General features: G+C 43.4%; 1 protein-coding gene across 1 annotated transcript in view; it reads right to left on the reverse strand.

Moving 5' to 3' along the window:
- LOC142748320 (uncharacterized) overlaps positions 1-13,281 on the reverse strand; it is a 35,143-nt gene that overhangs the window by 5,518 nt on the left and 16,344 nt on the right. The window contains exons 8-11 of the mRNA XM_075855412.1: positions 4,114-4,170; positions 2,329-2,376; positions 1,783-1,869; positions 118-405 (exon numbers count right to left, since the gene is read on the reverse strand). Of these exons, the coding sequence (XP_075711527.1) occupies positions 169-405; positions 1,783-1,869; positions 2,329-2,376; positions 4,114-4,170 (429 nt within the window). The 3' untranslated portion in view covers positions 118-168. The remainder of the gene's footprint in view (positions 1-117; positions 406-1,782; positions 1,870-2,328; positions 2,377-4,113; positions 4,171-13,281) is intronic.

A 13,281-nucleotide genomic window follows, 5' to 3' on the forward strand; every position in this document is an offset into this window, starting at 1 on the left:
CATTTCTGCTTGGATGACAACTTTCGATTTTGGTACCAGATATAAAATAATCTGCCCAGTAAATAAGTGATACAGTATAACAAGTCTGTAGAGATACAAGAAATATACTGCACTTACCTTGAATTCTCCCACTTAATATGATGAAGTTGGTGGCACAGCAGAGTTAAGTTAGTTGGTGGCGCAGCGGAGGGCCCCCCTTATTCTTCGAGCAGCCCTTCTACACCGGGACCTGAGACCATGATACAGACGCCTGAATGGTTTGGTTGACAATGTGCATCTGAATGTACAGGTCAGGTCTACAGTTATGACATCGTCAGGTGGTGCTGTCTGTGATGGCTCTGGTATAGGATTATGTTGGTATGGGAGGAAAGCATTTCTATTCACTTCCATATGCTCTTTAATAACCTGTGATAAATAAAGCAGTTATACATTAGTGTTATGTGTGACCTGCAATATATCTAACTTTAGGTTCGGTTGGATATTCGTTTAGATTTATAGATGAATTCCTTTTACAGGTGCCCCAAGGAGAATGGGGAGCGTCCAGATGTAGTAGACAGGGGCAGCTTTCTATGGGTAATACACAGGTAAGAAAGAGAGAATTATTCCCTGCATCTTCCCATGCCCATAGAGTGAGAATATGACTTTGTTTGGGTATCCCTACAGGGGCATATTTGCTAATATTAGGGCACTGCCAAGCAGTATGCCAGTGTTTCACTTGAATTCAGGACGCAACATATTTTTCAATATGGCACATGCTACTAAGGCTATATTCACATTTGTGTTTGGCGTTCCATTTGGAGGGTCTGTTTAGGTTTCTGTCACAAGAATAGTGCAGTACGCAGAACTACTCCTGCCGACAAAACAAAGGAAACCTAGACAGAACCCCGCTGGACCCCATTAGTTATATCAATAGGGTTTGTCAGGCGCAGCTAGGGGTGTACTGGGGGTAGTTAGTACCGGCAGTTGTCTCGCTGTACCGGCGAAGTGACTGATCACGTGCTGTTACCTTTATTCAGTACACAGCGCTTATTGAGCACGGTGTATGGGAAATCAGAGAAGACAAACCCTCCTGACGTGTCTGTTTTACTAAATCAGCTCCCCATAAAATAATAATACTAGAGCATCTTTTATTAGAAATCTGCGTTGTGCTGTTCCTCTTCTATTCCTCCTGGAAATGTATTAATAAATGGACAAGTAGTGCTATTATTCCCTTTGTCAATGGCCACAGTCTGATCCTGTCTAATCAGTGCTGACAGCTTCAGAATGTGGAGGGACACGCCTGATTGACAAGAGGAATTGCATCTTTCAAATTTATACATTTCCAGGAGGAATAATAAAGGAACGGAAAAATGCCCAGTGCTAAGAAGAGGTTTAACAGCATTGTTATTTTATGGGGAATAGAAATGTAGTTACTAAAACAGAAATGTCAGGAGAGAAAAAAACAAGTCCTTTATAACAGGACGATATGACCGGTATTATAGACATAGGAGGGATAAGAGATTATCTACGGGATTGGAGCTTAATCCAAATGAAATATTATAAGATTATACTTCATGGAAAATACAACGTGGCAGTTATAGATTTGGGCAGCAGTGGATTTGGGATCACTATAAAGCAGGTAATGGAGAGCTATATATTTTTCTTGGTATAAACCATCATTCCTGACGTCTTCTCTGTTGTGTGAAATGTATATTCCAACCAGTGTTCACTGTCGGTAAACGCAGCGGTTACTACAAAGCATTGCTTGTCTGGTGCCTGTCATATGTGTATTATAGTACATACCTCAGGGTTTATGATGAACCAACGATCGATCGATTCATAATTGGGTTTCCCGATCAGATCTGGTATCTCAGGCCCATGAAACCACTCCTAATACACAGAACAGAAGAAATACATACCGTTAGGGCACGTTCACACGTGGCAGAGTTTTTCCGCAGCAAATGTTGGTGCAGATTCGTTACGTAATTGCCCCAAATCTGCACCAGCATTTGCATATTTGACAGGTAATTCAGACGTTGCAGAACACAAAGCGGACTTGCCACAGATTTCAGTTTTTGCATTGCAAAGGCTGAAATCCGCAGTGAAATTCCGCTTCTTCTCCGCAACAGACAGTGCATGCTGCGGACTGAAAATTCCGCAACGCAGCCTATGGTCCGCAGCGGAGTTTTCCCGCAACGTCTGTACTAACTTGCCTAGAAATGTATAGAAACAAATGTAAAAAATGTCCGCTGGAGAATTCCACTGCAATTCCGCCACGTGTGAACATGCCCTAACACACAGACATCTGAAAAGTAAGAAAGGAGAAGAAAAACAGAAAAAGAAACTGACCTCTGGGATAATAAATCCAGGATGAAATGACGAAATACTTAGTGGTCTCTGAAAAGATAACAGAGGAGAGATTAATACAGATCCTTCCATATGTTACATAGAAAAAAGTGTTATTGTCTAGAATATACAAGTGTCAATGATTCTGAAATTAAAACTCCTCCTCAGGGTGTATCTCCCCTGATCGTGTGTGGACAGAAAACGGGGAGTAAAATCGTGTGCGTTTAACCGCATGCATTTTACCATTAATGACCAACATTTTTCAACGCATGGTAATTACCCTTAAAACATGTAAAAAACATGTTCAACCTAAAATTGTTGTGTAGTCAAAAAATTTGTAGAAATACTGCGATGATTTGTGCTAAAACGCACAGTGAAGCATTATCAATTCTCATTTTTGCCTAAATTTTCTCAAAAATGTCTGGAAAATCCCCAAATTGACCATAACGTGTGAACATAGCGTAAGGAGTTTTTCAGGTCACAGATACTGATGTAGGTGACCTTCAGTGTGAACATTGTAATTCCTTGCCTCGATGAAAAATAGTCAAGCAAGGGCATACATAAAAGAGAGAGAGACCGCCGCGGCTCCTATGGCGCCCAGCCCTGGTTGGTCCTATTCTCTTTGCTGCTGGATTGGTCCTATTCTCTGTGCTGGACTCCTCTCTCTCTCCAGAGGAACTACATTGTTAGCAAGCAAAGGGGTGGGGAATTGGCCCAAATAACTGGGAAGGGAATGGACAAACACCACACCCGTCTATGCTCAGTAGTTAAATTGGGGCATCATGATGCAGGGCCGAGGATGAATGATGCAGGGCCGAGGATGATCTTTGGTATGGGACCCCTCTTTTCTTTTATGGCACTGTATTCAGGAGTAAGATTACGTGACTGTTTGGTGAACTTTTTGGTGTTAAAAGACTAAGGGGGAATTTATTAATCTTTCTGACGTAAAAAAGTTGCAAAAAGCCCCAAAAGTCTCAATTTTTTTAAAAGGCAGCGTGGCTTTGCAAACATGGGAGGGATCACAGCGACCCAACAAATTTATTATAAATTACGTAAATTATAGTGGAAATTTCACTCTGTTGTGTGTAGCAAGGTAGAGGCGCATGTCCCGGATCCCGTATCTTGACCTCCCTATCGGACTACCCCCCCACCATTTGGACAATTAAAAATAAAAAAATAAAAATTTATATGCACCTTACTACTCCTCTTCTCCCCTCCAGGTCCCATCAGGCTCCCGCTGCGAGTGGTGGCCAATACAACGTACTGACGATGGGCAGTGTCAGGACATTGAATGTCACGCAGCAGTAATGATATAAAGTGGTGCGTCGCATATAAGTCCCTGATGCTGCTTGGCGTCAGGACCTTGTATGAGCGGACGCACGCTGGGAGGGTAGAGGAGAAAAGAAGAGGAGCGGCGAGGTGAGTATCCTTTTTTTAAATTATTTTCTTCCAGGTGGGGATAGATGGAGCACGGTGATGTTAATTGCGCCACACGGCCAGTGGGAAGATGTATTAGACTTATTCAAAGGAGTGCGCCTCTTAATAAATCTGTTGCATCTTACTCCAGCAGAGCAAAAACTTAGGACTGGTGTATAAAACGTCAGTTTTAGTAAATCTGCCCGTAAGAGTATTCATGATTACTATGACTGCTTCCAGGTATCAGGTATCTACAGATCGGTGGGGTCCCAGCGGTCAGACCCCACCAATCTTGAATTTATCCCCTATTCCACTTGGTAGGTGAAAAATGCTGTAGGCTGGAATACCCCTAAAAAGAAAAGTAGATCAAACCTGATCATATACAGGAATCTGCCCTGGCAGCAGCAGTTCTGGAGTAGATCGAGGGACCTGTTTAGACAAAATCCAAGAATAAATTACAAAACATTTAATCACAGGGTAGATACAAGAGTAGATGTCAAGTTACACGAAAGTTAAAAGATAATTTATTTGTTAGAGAAGTTCTCCACCTTATACAAGCAGCCACGAACCCCCTGGATGGACTGTAGGAGGACTATAGCATTCTTACTAAGACCGCCATGGGGAGATTCCAACAAAAGACTAAACAGGAATTTATTAAACACTGAACACCAATATTCTGGCAAAAAAAGCAGTACATATTGGCACATGCCTGTTTTGCATAAATATTTGCGCCTTTTTTAACTTGTACACTGCATCCGGTACTTTAACAGGTGAGCGTTGATTTTCAAAAGGGGGCGTGGCCACCACAGCCAGAAAAAAAAATATCATGATTTACTACAGTAACTGGCGTAGTTTATGGCACAAATCTACGCCCGCTTATTGCTGGAGTAAATTGGACTCTATGGTGCACGGAGAGCCAGAGATTCCTTATTTATTAAAGGCCATGTAAGCCTTCGAAAGGCAATTTTTTTAAAATAAAAAAGGTCAGTCAGTGTGATTAGTGCAACTTTCTAAATAGTTTATATTAAAAATGTATTTTACTTTTTGGGATACAGCTGCTCTGTTTTCTCTACACCGTGTTCCAAATTATTATGCACATTGGATTTAAGTTTCATAAACATTTAATTATTAGTTTTTCAATTAAACTCATGGATGGTATTGTGTCTTAGGGCTCTTTGGACCATTGTAATCAATCTCAGACACCTGTGATAATTAGTTTGCCAGGTGTGCCCAATCAAAGGAAAACTACTTAAGAAGGACGTTCCTCATTATTAAGCAGTCCACAGGTTTCAAGCAATATGGGAAAGAAAAAGGATCTCTCTGCTGCCGAAAAGCGTGAAATAGTGCAATACCTTGGACAAGGTATGAAAACATTGGATATTTTTCAAGAAAACTTAAGCGTGATCATCGTACTGTGAAAAGATTTGTGGCTGATTCAGAGCACAGACGGGTTCGTTCAGATAAAGGCATAATGAGGAAGGTTTCTGCCAGACAAATTAATAGGATTAGGAGAGCACCTGCTAAAATGCCATTGCAAAGCAGCAAACAGGTATTTGAAGCCGCTGGTGCCTCTGGAGTCCCGCGAACCTCAAGGTGTAGGATCCTCCAGAGGTTTGCAAGTGTGCATAAAGCTATTATTCGGCCACCCTTAAACAATGTTCACAAGCAGAAACGGTTGCAGTGGGCTCAAAAATACATGAAGACTAATTTTCAAACCGTGTTGTTTACTGATGAGTGCCGTGCAACCCTGGATGGTCCAGATGGATGGAGTAGTGGATGGTTGGTGACAGGCCACCATGTCCCAACAAGGCTGCGACGTCAGCAAGGAGGTGGCGGAGTCATGTTTTGGGCTGGAATCATGGGGAGAGAGCTGGTAGGCCCCTTTAGGGTCCCTGACGGTGTGAAAATGACCTCTGCAAAGTACGTAGAGTTTATGACTGACCACTTTCTTCCGTGGTACAAAAAGAAGAACCGTGCCTTTCGTAGCAAAATTATCTTCATGCATGACAATGCACCATCTTATGTGGCAAAGAATACCTCTGTGTCATTGGCTGCTATGGGCATAAAAGGAGAGAAACTCATGGTGTGGCCCCCATGTTTCCCTGACCTCAATCCTATTGAGAACCTTTGGTGCATCCTCAAGCAAAATATCTATGAGGGTGGGAGGCAGTTCACATCAAAACAGAAGCTCTGGGAGGTTATTCTGACATCCTGCAAAGATATTCAAGCAGAAACTGTCCAAATACTCACAAATTCAATGGATGCAAGAATTGTGAAGGTGATATCAGATAAGGGGTCCTGTGTTAACATGTAACTTGGCCTGCTAAGTTCTTTTTGATTGAAAGAGCTTTTGATTTCTGTAAATATGACCTCCTGATGCTGCAAATTCAACAAATGACCATTTTACTTCTCTTTACAACCGTTAAAATGTTTTGATCTCTGTTGTGCATAATAATTTGAAACAGTGCATTTTGAGTTTTTTACTTCTAAAAAAAAATCTAGATCCACCTGTAATCTATCACATCTAAATTATGAACCTAGATGTGATAGATTACAGGTGGCTCCTGCGTGACTGACTCCCTGTCACTGAATCCGTCAGTCCTACGGACCTGACGGGAGCAGGATTTAGTAAAAGCCACAGCTGTCTACAGAATACAGGGCAGCTGTATCTAAAAAATTACAAATATTTTTTAATAAAAACTATTTAGAACGTTGCACTAATCACACTGACTAACCTTTTTATAAAAAAAAAAATTTCCTTTCAAAAGTTTACATAGCCTGTAAGAGGCGTGCACATTTTAGTAAAATAGGTGCATATCACTCCAAGTTTGTTTATATTAAGACTGGCGTGTGACTATTCACGATAACTATGGCGGCCTCCCGGTGTCAGGTGTCTATCGGCCTATGTGACATGAAGGAATGGGTTCAGTCATTCACAACAGTCTCATCTGTTTTATAACCAGATAAAAGGTAAATTAGGATGTTAAAGACTAAGGCCTTATTCACACCAACGTGTTAAACGTCCGTGTGATGGCTGTTGAAACAACGGCCGTAACACAGACTTAAATAATTCAATGTGGCCATTCACATGGCCGTTGTTTCAACAGACCGTGTGAAGGGTCAGTGAGGAAATAGGACATGTCCTATTTTTTAACGCTTCACGCAACCCTCCATAGACTCTAGTCTATGGGGATGCGTGATATCGCGCCCCGCAGCGCAGAGAACGGATGCACCTCGGAATAAAGATTAAAAGCGATGTAAACCTCTGAGCACATATTTTTCAAAATAAAACAACATATTTTTGGCATTTTTAACAACTTTTTTTACTTTTTGAGATACAGCTGCTTTGTATCCCATACACAGAGCAGCTATATCTTGCGCTCAAACCCGAATTCGTCATGTCAGCAGGACTGACGGCTTCGGTGAACGCAGGATCAAGCTGCTATCGATCACATCTAAGTTCATGAATTTACACTCCAATATTTTCTCTTTGGATAAGTTATAGAGTACCTGGACCCATAAAAGATGCTTAAAGAGGCTCTGTCACCAGATTTTGCAACCCCTATCTGCTATTGCAGCAGATCGCCGCTGCAATGTAGATAAGAGTAACGTTTTTATTTTTAAAAAACGAGCATTTTTGGCCAAGTTATGGCCATTTTTGTATTTATGCAAATGAGGCTTGCAAAAGTACAACTGGGCGTGTTGAAAAGTAAAAGTACAACTGGGCGTGTATTATGTGCGTACATCGGGGCGTTTTTACTTCTTTTACTAGCTGGGCGTTCTGACGAGAAGTATCATCCTCTTCTCTTCAGAACGCCCAGCTTCTGGCAGTGCAGATCTGTGATGTCACTCACAGGTCCTGCATCGTGACGGCCACATCGGCACCAGAGGCTACAGTTGATTCTGCAGCAGCATCAGCATTTGTAGGTAAGTAGCTACATCGATTTACCTGCAAACTCTGATGCTGCTGCAGAATCATCTGTAGCCTCTGGTGCCGATGTGTCCTCGCTCGTCCGACACGATGCAGGACCTGTGAGTGATGTCACAGCGTGATCTCTCGAGAACACGCTGTGTCTGCACTGCCAGAAGCTGGGCGTTCTGAAGAGAAGTGGATGATACTTCTCGTCAGAACGCCCAGCTAGTAAAAGTAGTAGACCCCTGGAAGAAGCCAGAATTCTGGCGAAACGCGCGTCGGGTGCTATATCCACTATTCATTGGTGCTTACAATTAATCAGAGCTGCTTCTGTTCAGCTCATAACAGACCACGCTATACAACACGGCTGACAGCTGACAACTGTCAGCTACTTCAGTGCGCTATATCAATTACAGCGTGTCTTGCTGCCTTACTCTGAAAAGCTGGGGCATATCTCTCCCACCTCCCGCTATCATATGGTCAGTCGACCAGTAACCCCTGTACGATCTTCCCGGTGTGAATCCTCACCCACGGGCTTAGACCTCAGGCGAGGTGTAGCGAGGCTGTGGGGTCTCGGCACCAGAGCTCCCATCATCCTACCCATTCACTCAGCCCTCATACTGAGTCAGTGGAGAGGACTTATTCAATAATCGCTCTGGCAACTGACACGATTTAGTGAGCGAATGTAGCTCACCGCTTCTGGGTTCTCCAGCGGAGGTGGCGCATATCACAATCGCTCTCTACATCGCTGCTCCCCAGGCAGACAGCGATGTGAAGGCGCACTCGATAATCAACTGCCTATAATAAACGTTGGAGTAACGTTAGATGTGCATGTGGTTCGATCACCACTGCTCATCTAGTTACTGCAGGGCTCACTCTGACTTCAATTAGCTGCTTGCTGGTCCAACAGCGCAGCAATAACAGTAAAAACTACGTTCCAGCACAGCCTATATTCTTAGCTGACATATTATTTGAACCGTTATTTGGACTTCACTTTATTCCATCTGGAGCCACAAAAACGGAAGGTTACAAACTCAATACATATAATAAAAATAACCATTAACGGTTCCTATTCATAGTTCAGCTAAGTGTGCACAATAATTAAACAATGGTGACAAACATTGTATCTAACACTAAGTGAAATCACTCAACCACTCAATCTTTGAGTGTTGATTGCTGTCTATCAATAACGCAGCAAAAACGCAGGGTGTGCATGTGGTTTACTTCATGCATACCCATTCAGTCAGTGTAGGGCTATTTTAGTCCACCTAGCTGCCTGTCAATACCACAGTGCAGCAATCATTATATGAGCCCACTTGTCCAGCACGGACCAGTTTAATCAGTTGACACTGTCAATTTGATTCCATTCGTTTATTTTGAATTCCAATTCCCATTGTAGTGCAGCGATTATTGCACTCTAATGGAACATTAGCGTTGGTGGAATCGCTTTAAAATAAATTAGTGATCCCACTCAATTTACACCATATTTCGGGTTAATGGTATGTGAGTTTGGGGGTCACTCACACATACCAGTTTGCACCAATGAACTTTTATACATTTTAATGTTAATCAATAAAGGTTATTTATTAATTTCACATTAGACCACATCTTTCCCCTTTCCCATCCCTATTTCATTCTAGCTCCAACCGGTGGTGTACACCAATGTGGTCCCCTGACCCAATTTCCCAGTGAGACAGGTGATCTTCACCAGTTGCTAAAGTAGTAAACACGCCCCGATGTACGCACATAATACACGCCCAGTTGTACTTTTACTTTTCAACACGCCCAGTTGTACTTTTGCAAGCCTCATTTGCATAAATACAAAAATGGTCATAACTTGGCCAAAAATGCTCGTTTTTTAAAAATAAAAACGTTACTCTTATCTACATTGCAGCGCCGATCTGCTGCAATAGCAGATAGGGGTTGCAAAATCTGGTGACAGAGCCTCTTTAAAGGGAACCTGTCACCAGCATTTCACCTATTGAGCTTTACATATCCCTCACTGGCCGCTGCTATCAAAAGTTCATTGCCGGTATCCCTGCTCCTAAAATCCTCCACCGACTGTAAATAACGGTCTGCAAACATTTTGCGCTTTTTATCGTAATAATCCGGAGTCCCTTTGTGCGCACACACCAGAAGAGGACATCATTGCACAACTGCAGGATTTTGTGTGCTGGGGGAAGGCGAGGAGCTGTCAATCAAAAGTAAGGAGGCCGGGGAAACTCGGAAAGACTTGAGGAATGAAAATATGACTCTTTTCAAATGAAGATCTGACTCTTTTCTTCTCATTAGCATACAGTGTGGGAACATTAAAAAACTGAATACTAAAGCTACAGAGCCGACTAAGAAGACAATTATAGGTTATATAGAAATGATTTTTCACCCACTACCACCAGGTATTGCTGGTTTAATAGGTGAAATGCTGGTGACAGGTTCCCTTTAAGGATGTGTTCAGACGTACAGAGTTTTTCCAGCAAATACCGCTGCAAATCCACACCAATATCCACATGTGTTTTATGTCGATTTTGTCTTGGATTGTGCTGCAGATTTCAATCTATGAAAAGGGTAAAATCCATAGTGAAAATATGTGACTTTTCCGCAACAGAAAATTTGCAGCATGCTCATATTTCTGGGCAGAATTTATTCACTATGTGTGGATGGGGTTTTGAAAACCTCATTCACATGTATCAGATTTGCTGTGCGGAACTAAACATCTGCAGCAATTCTGCCATGTCTGAACAACCCATTTTTTTTAATTATTTTTTTTAAATCAATTTTTTCAGGTTTCTTTAACTTTGCCTTTTATCAGTGCTGAATACACCCCTGTCCCAATCACTATATGATCACTGTCTCATCATAGAAAACTGCATTGTGGCACATACTACTCCTACTCACCCCCCTCCATGTGTGATAATTCTTTACTACACTGAAGCAGCTGAATTCTTCCCACCCCGTCACTATTGCCCCCCCCCCAGTACTAAGCGAAGTGGGACATGACTACTCCTGTAGTAACTATTGACCGTATTTCATTAAATGGTTTCAGGGTGGGGTGGTTTTAGAAGTAGGGGTCTGTCTGTGTGAATGGTGTTTTACTGTGGAAAGTGTGGAGTTCATGAGGAGAAATAACCCCCTATATCCTCTCTCTTACCAGAAGAAATAGCAGAAAAATCTCCTTCATCCCCTACCTCGGCCATTACCTGTTTCTTGCTAGACAACTGTTAATTTGATATTTTCTATAACTGTTTAACCTGTAGGATTCAGTTGATTCATCCTTTATTTATCTGTAGTTTTCCCCATAGTACATTTGCCACCATGTAACATTTTGAGCACATCATGTTGAGTTATATGGCGGCATTAGCCTTCTAAGCCCAAGGGAAGGGCAGTTCCGAAACTAAAAGTTTTGGTTGTTGCGGTTGGGGAGGGTCAGGTGGAAGTTGCAGACAAGTTATGGGGGGACTCATTATAACTAATAGAAGCTGATGAACTGTAATGTGGAGAATAGACTGAGCCATGGTGGACCGCCTGCAGGAGGTGATAATGGTAACGTCATGGTGGACAACCTGCAGGAGGTGATAATGGTAATGTCATGGTTGACAGCCTCCAGGATGCGATAATGGTAACGTCATGGTGGACAGCCTGCAGGATGTGATAATGGTAACATCATGGTGGACAGCCTGCAGAAGGTGATATTGGTAACATCATGGGGGACAGCCTGCAGGAGGTGATAATGGTAACGTCATGGAGGACAGCCTGAAGGATGTGATAATGGTAACATCATGGTGGGCAGCCTGCAGGAGGTGATAATGGTAACTACATGGTGGACAGCCTGCAGGAGGTGATAATGGTAATGTCATGGTGGACAGCCTGCAGGAGGTGATAATGGTAACTTCATGGTGGACAGCCTGCAGGAGGTGATAATGGTAATGTCATGGAGGACGGCCTCCAAGATGTGATAATGGTTACGTCATTGTGGACAGCCTGCAGGAGGTGATAATGGTAACGTCATGGTGGACAGCCTGCAGGATGTGATAATGGTAACGTAATGGTGGACAGCCTGCAGGAGGTGATATTGGTAACATCATGGTGGACAGCCTGCAGGATGTCATAATGGTAACGTCATGGTGGACTGCCTTCTGGATGTCATAATGGTAACATCATGGTGGACTGTCTGCAGGAGGTGATAATGATAACGTCATGGTGGACAGCCTGCAGGATGTGATAATGGTAACGTCATGGTGGACAGTCTGCAGGAGGTGATAATGGTAACGTCATGGTGGACAGCCTGCAGGAGGTGATAATGGTAACATCATGGTGGACTGCCTGCAAGATGTGATAATGGTAATGTCATGGTGGACAGCCTGCAGGAGGTGATAATGGTAACATCATGGTGGACAGCCTGCAGGATGTGATATTGGTAACATCATGGTGGACAGCCTGCAGGAGGTGATATTGGTAACATCATGGTGGACAGCCTGCAGGAGGTGATATTGGTAACGTCATGGTGGACAGTTTGCAGGAGGTGATAATGGTAACGTCATGGTGGACAGCCTGCAGGATGTGATAATAGTAACGTCATGGTGGACAGCCTGCAGGAGGTGATAATGGTAATGTGATGGTGGACAGCCTGCAGGATGTGATAATGGTAACGTCATGGAGGACAGCCTGCAGGATGTGATAATGGTAATGTCATGGTGGACAGCCTGCAGGAGGTGATAATGGTAATGTCATGGTGGACAGCCTGCAGGATGCGATAATGGTAACATCATGGTGGACAGCCTGCAGGAGGTGATAATGGTAACGTCATGGGGGACAGCCTTCAGGATGTGATAATGGTAACGTCATGGAGGACAGCCTGCAGGAGGTGATAATGGTAACTTCATGGTGGACAGCCTGCAGGAGGTGATAGTGGTAATGTCATGGAGGACAGCCTGCAGGAGGGGATAATGGTAATGTCATGGAGGACAGCCTGCAGGAGGTGATAATGGTAACGTCATGGTGGACAGCCTGCAGGAGGTGATAATGGTAACGTCATGGTGGACAGCCTGCAGGAGGTGATAATGGTAACATCATGGTGGACTGCCTGCAAGATGTGATAATGGTAATGTCATGGTGGACAGCCTGCAGGATGTGATATTGGTAACATCATGGTGGACAGCCTGCAGGAGGTGATATTGGTAACATCATGGTGGACAGCCTGCAGGAGGTGATAATGGTAACATCATGGTGGACAGCCTGCAGGATGTGATATTGGTAACATCATGGTGGACAGCCTGCAGGAGGTGATATTGGTAACATCATGGTGGACAGCCTGCAGGATGTGATAATAGTAACGTCATGGTGGACAGCCTGCAGGATGTGATAATGGTAACGTCATGGAGGACAGCCTGCAGGATGTGATAATGGTCATGTCATGGTGGACAGCCTGCAGGAGGTGATAATGGTAATGTCATGGTGGACAGCCTGCAGGATGCGATAATGGTAACATCATGGTGGACAGCCTGCAGGAGGTGATAATGGTAACGTCATGGGGGACAGCCTTCAGGATGTGATAATGGTAACGTCATGGAGGACAGCCTGCAGGATGTGATATTGGTAACATCATGGTGGACAGCCTGCAGGAGGTGATA

Source organism: Rhinoderma darwinii, chromosome 3, assembly GCF_050947455.1.
Source record: "Rhinoderma darwinii isolate aRhiDar2 chromosome 3, aRhiDar2.hap1, whole genome shotgun sequence".
NCBI classification, from domain to species: domain Eukaryota; kingdom Metazoa; phylum Chordata; class Amphibia; order Anura; family Rhinodermatidae; genus Rhinoderma; species Rhinoderma darwinii.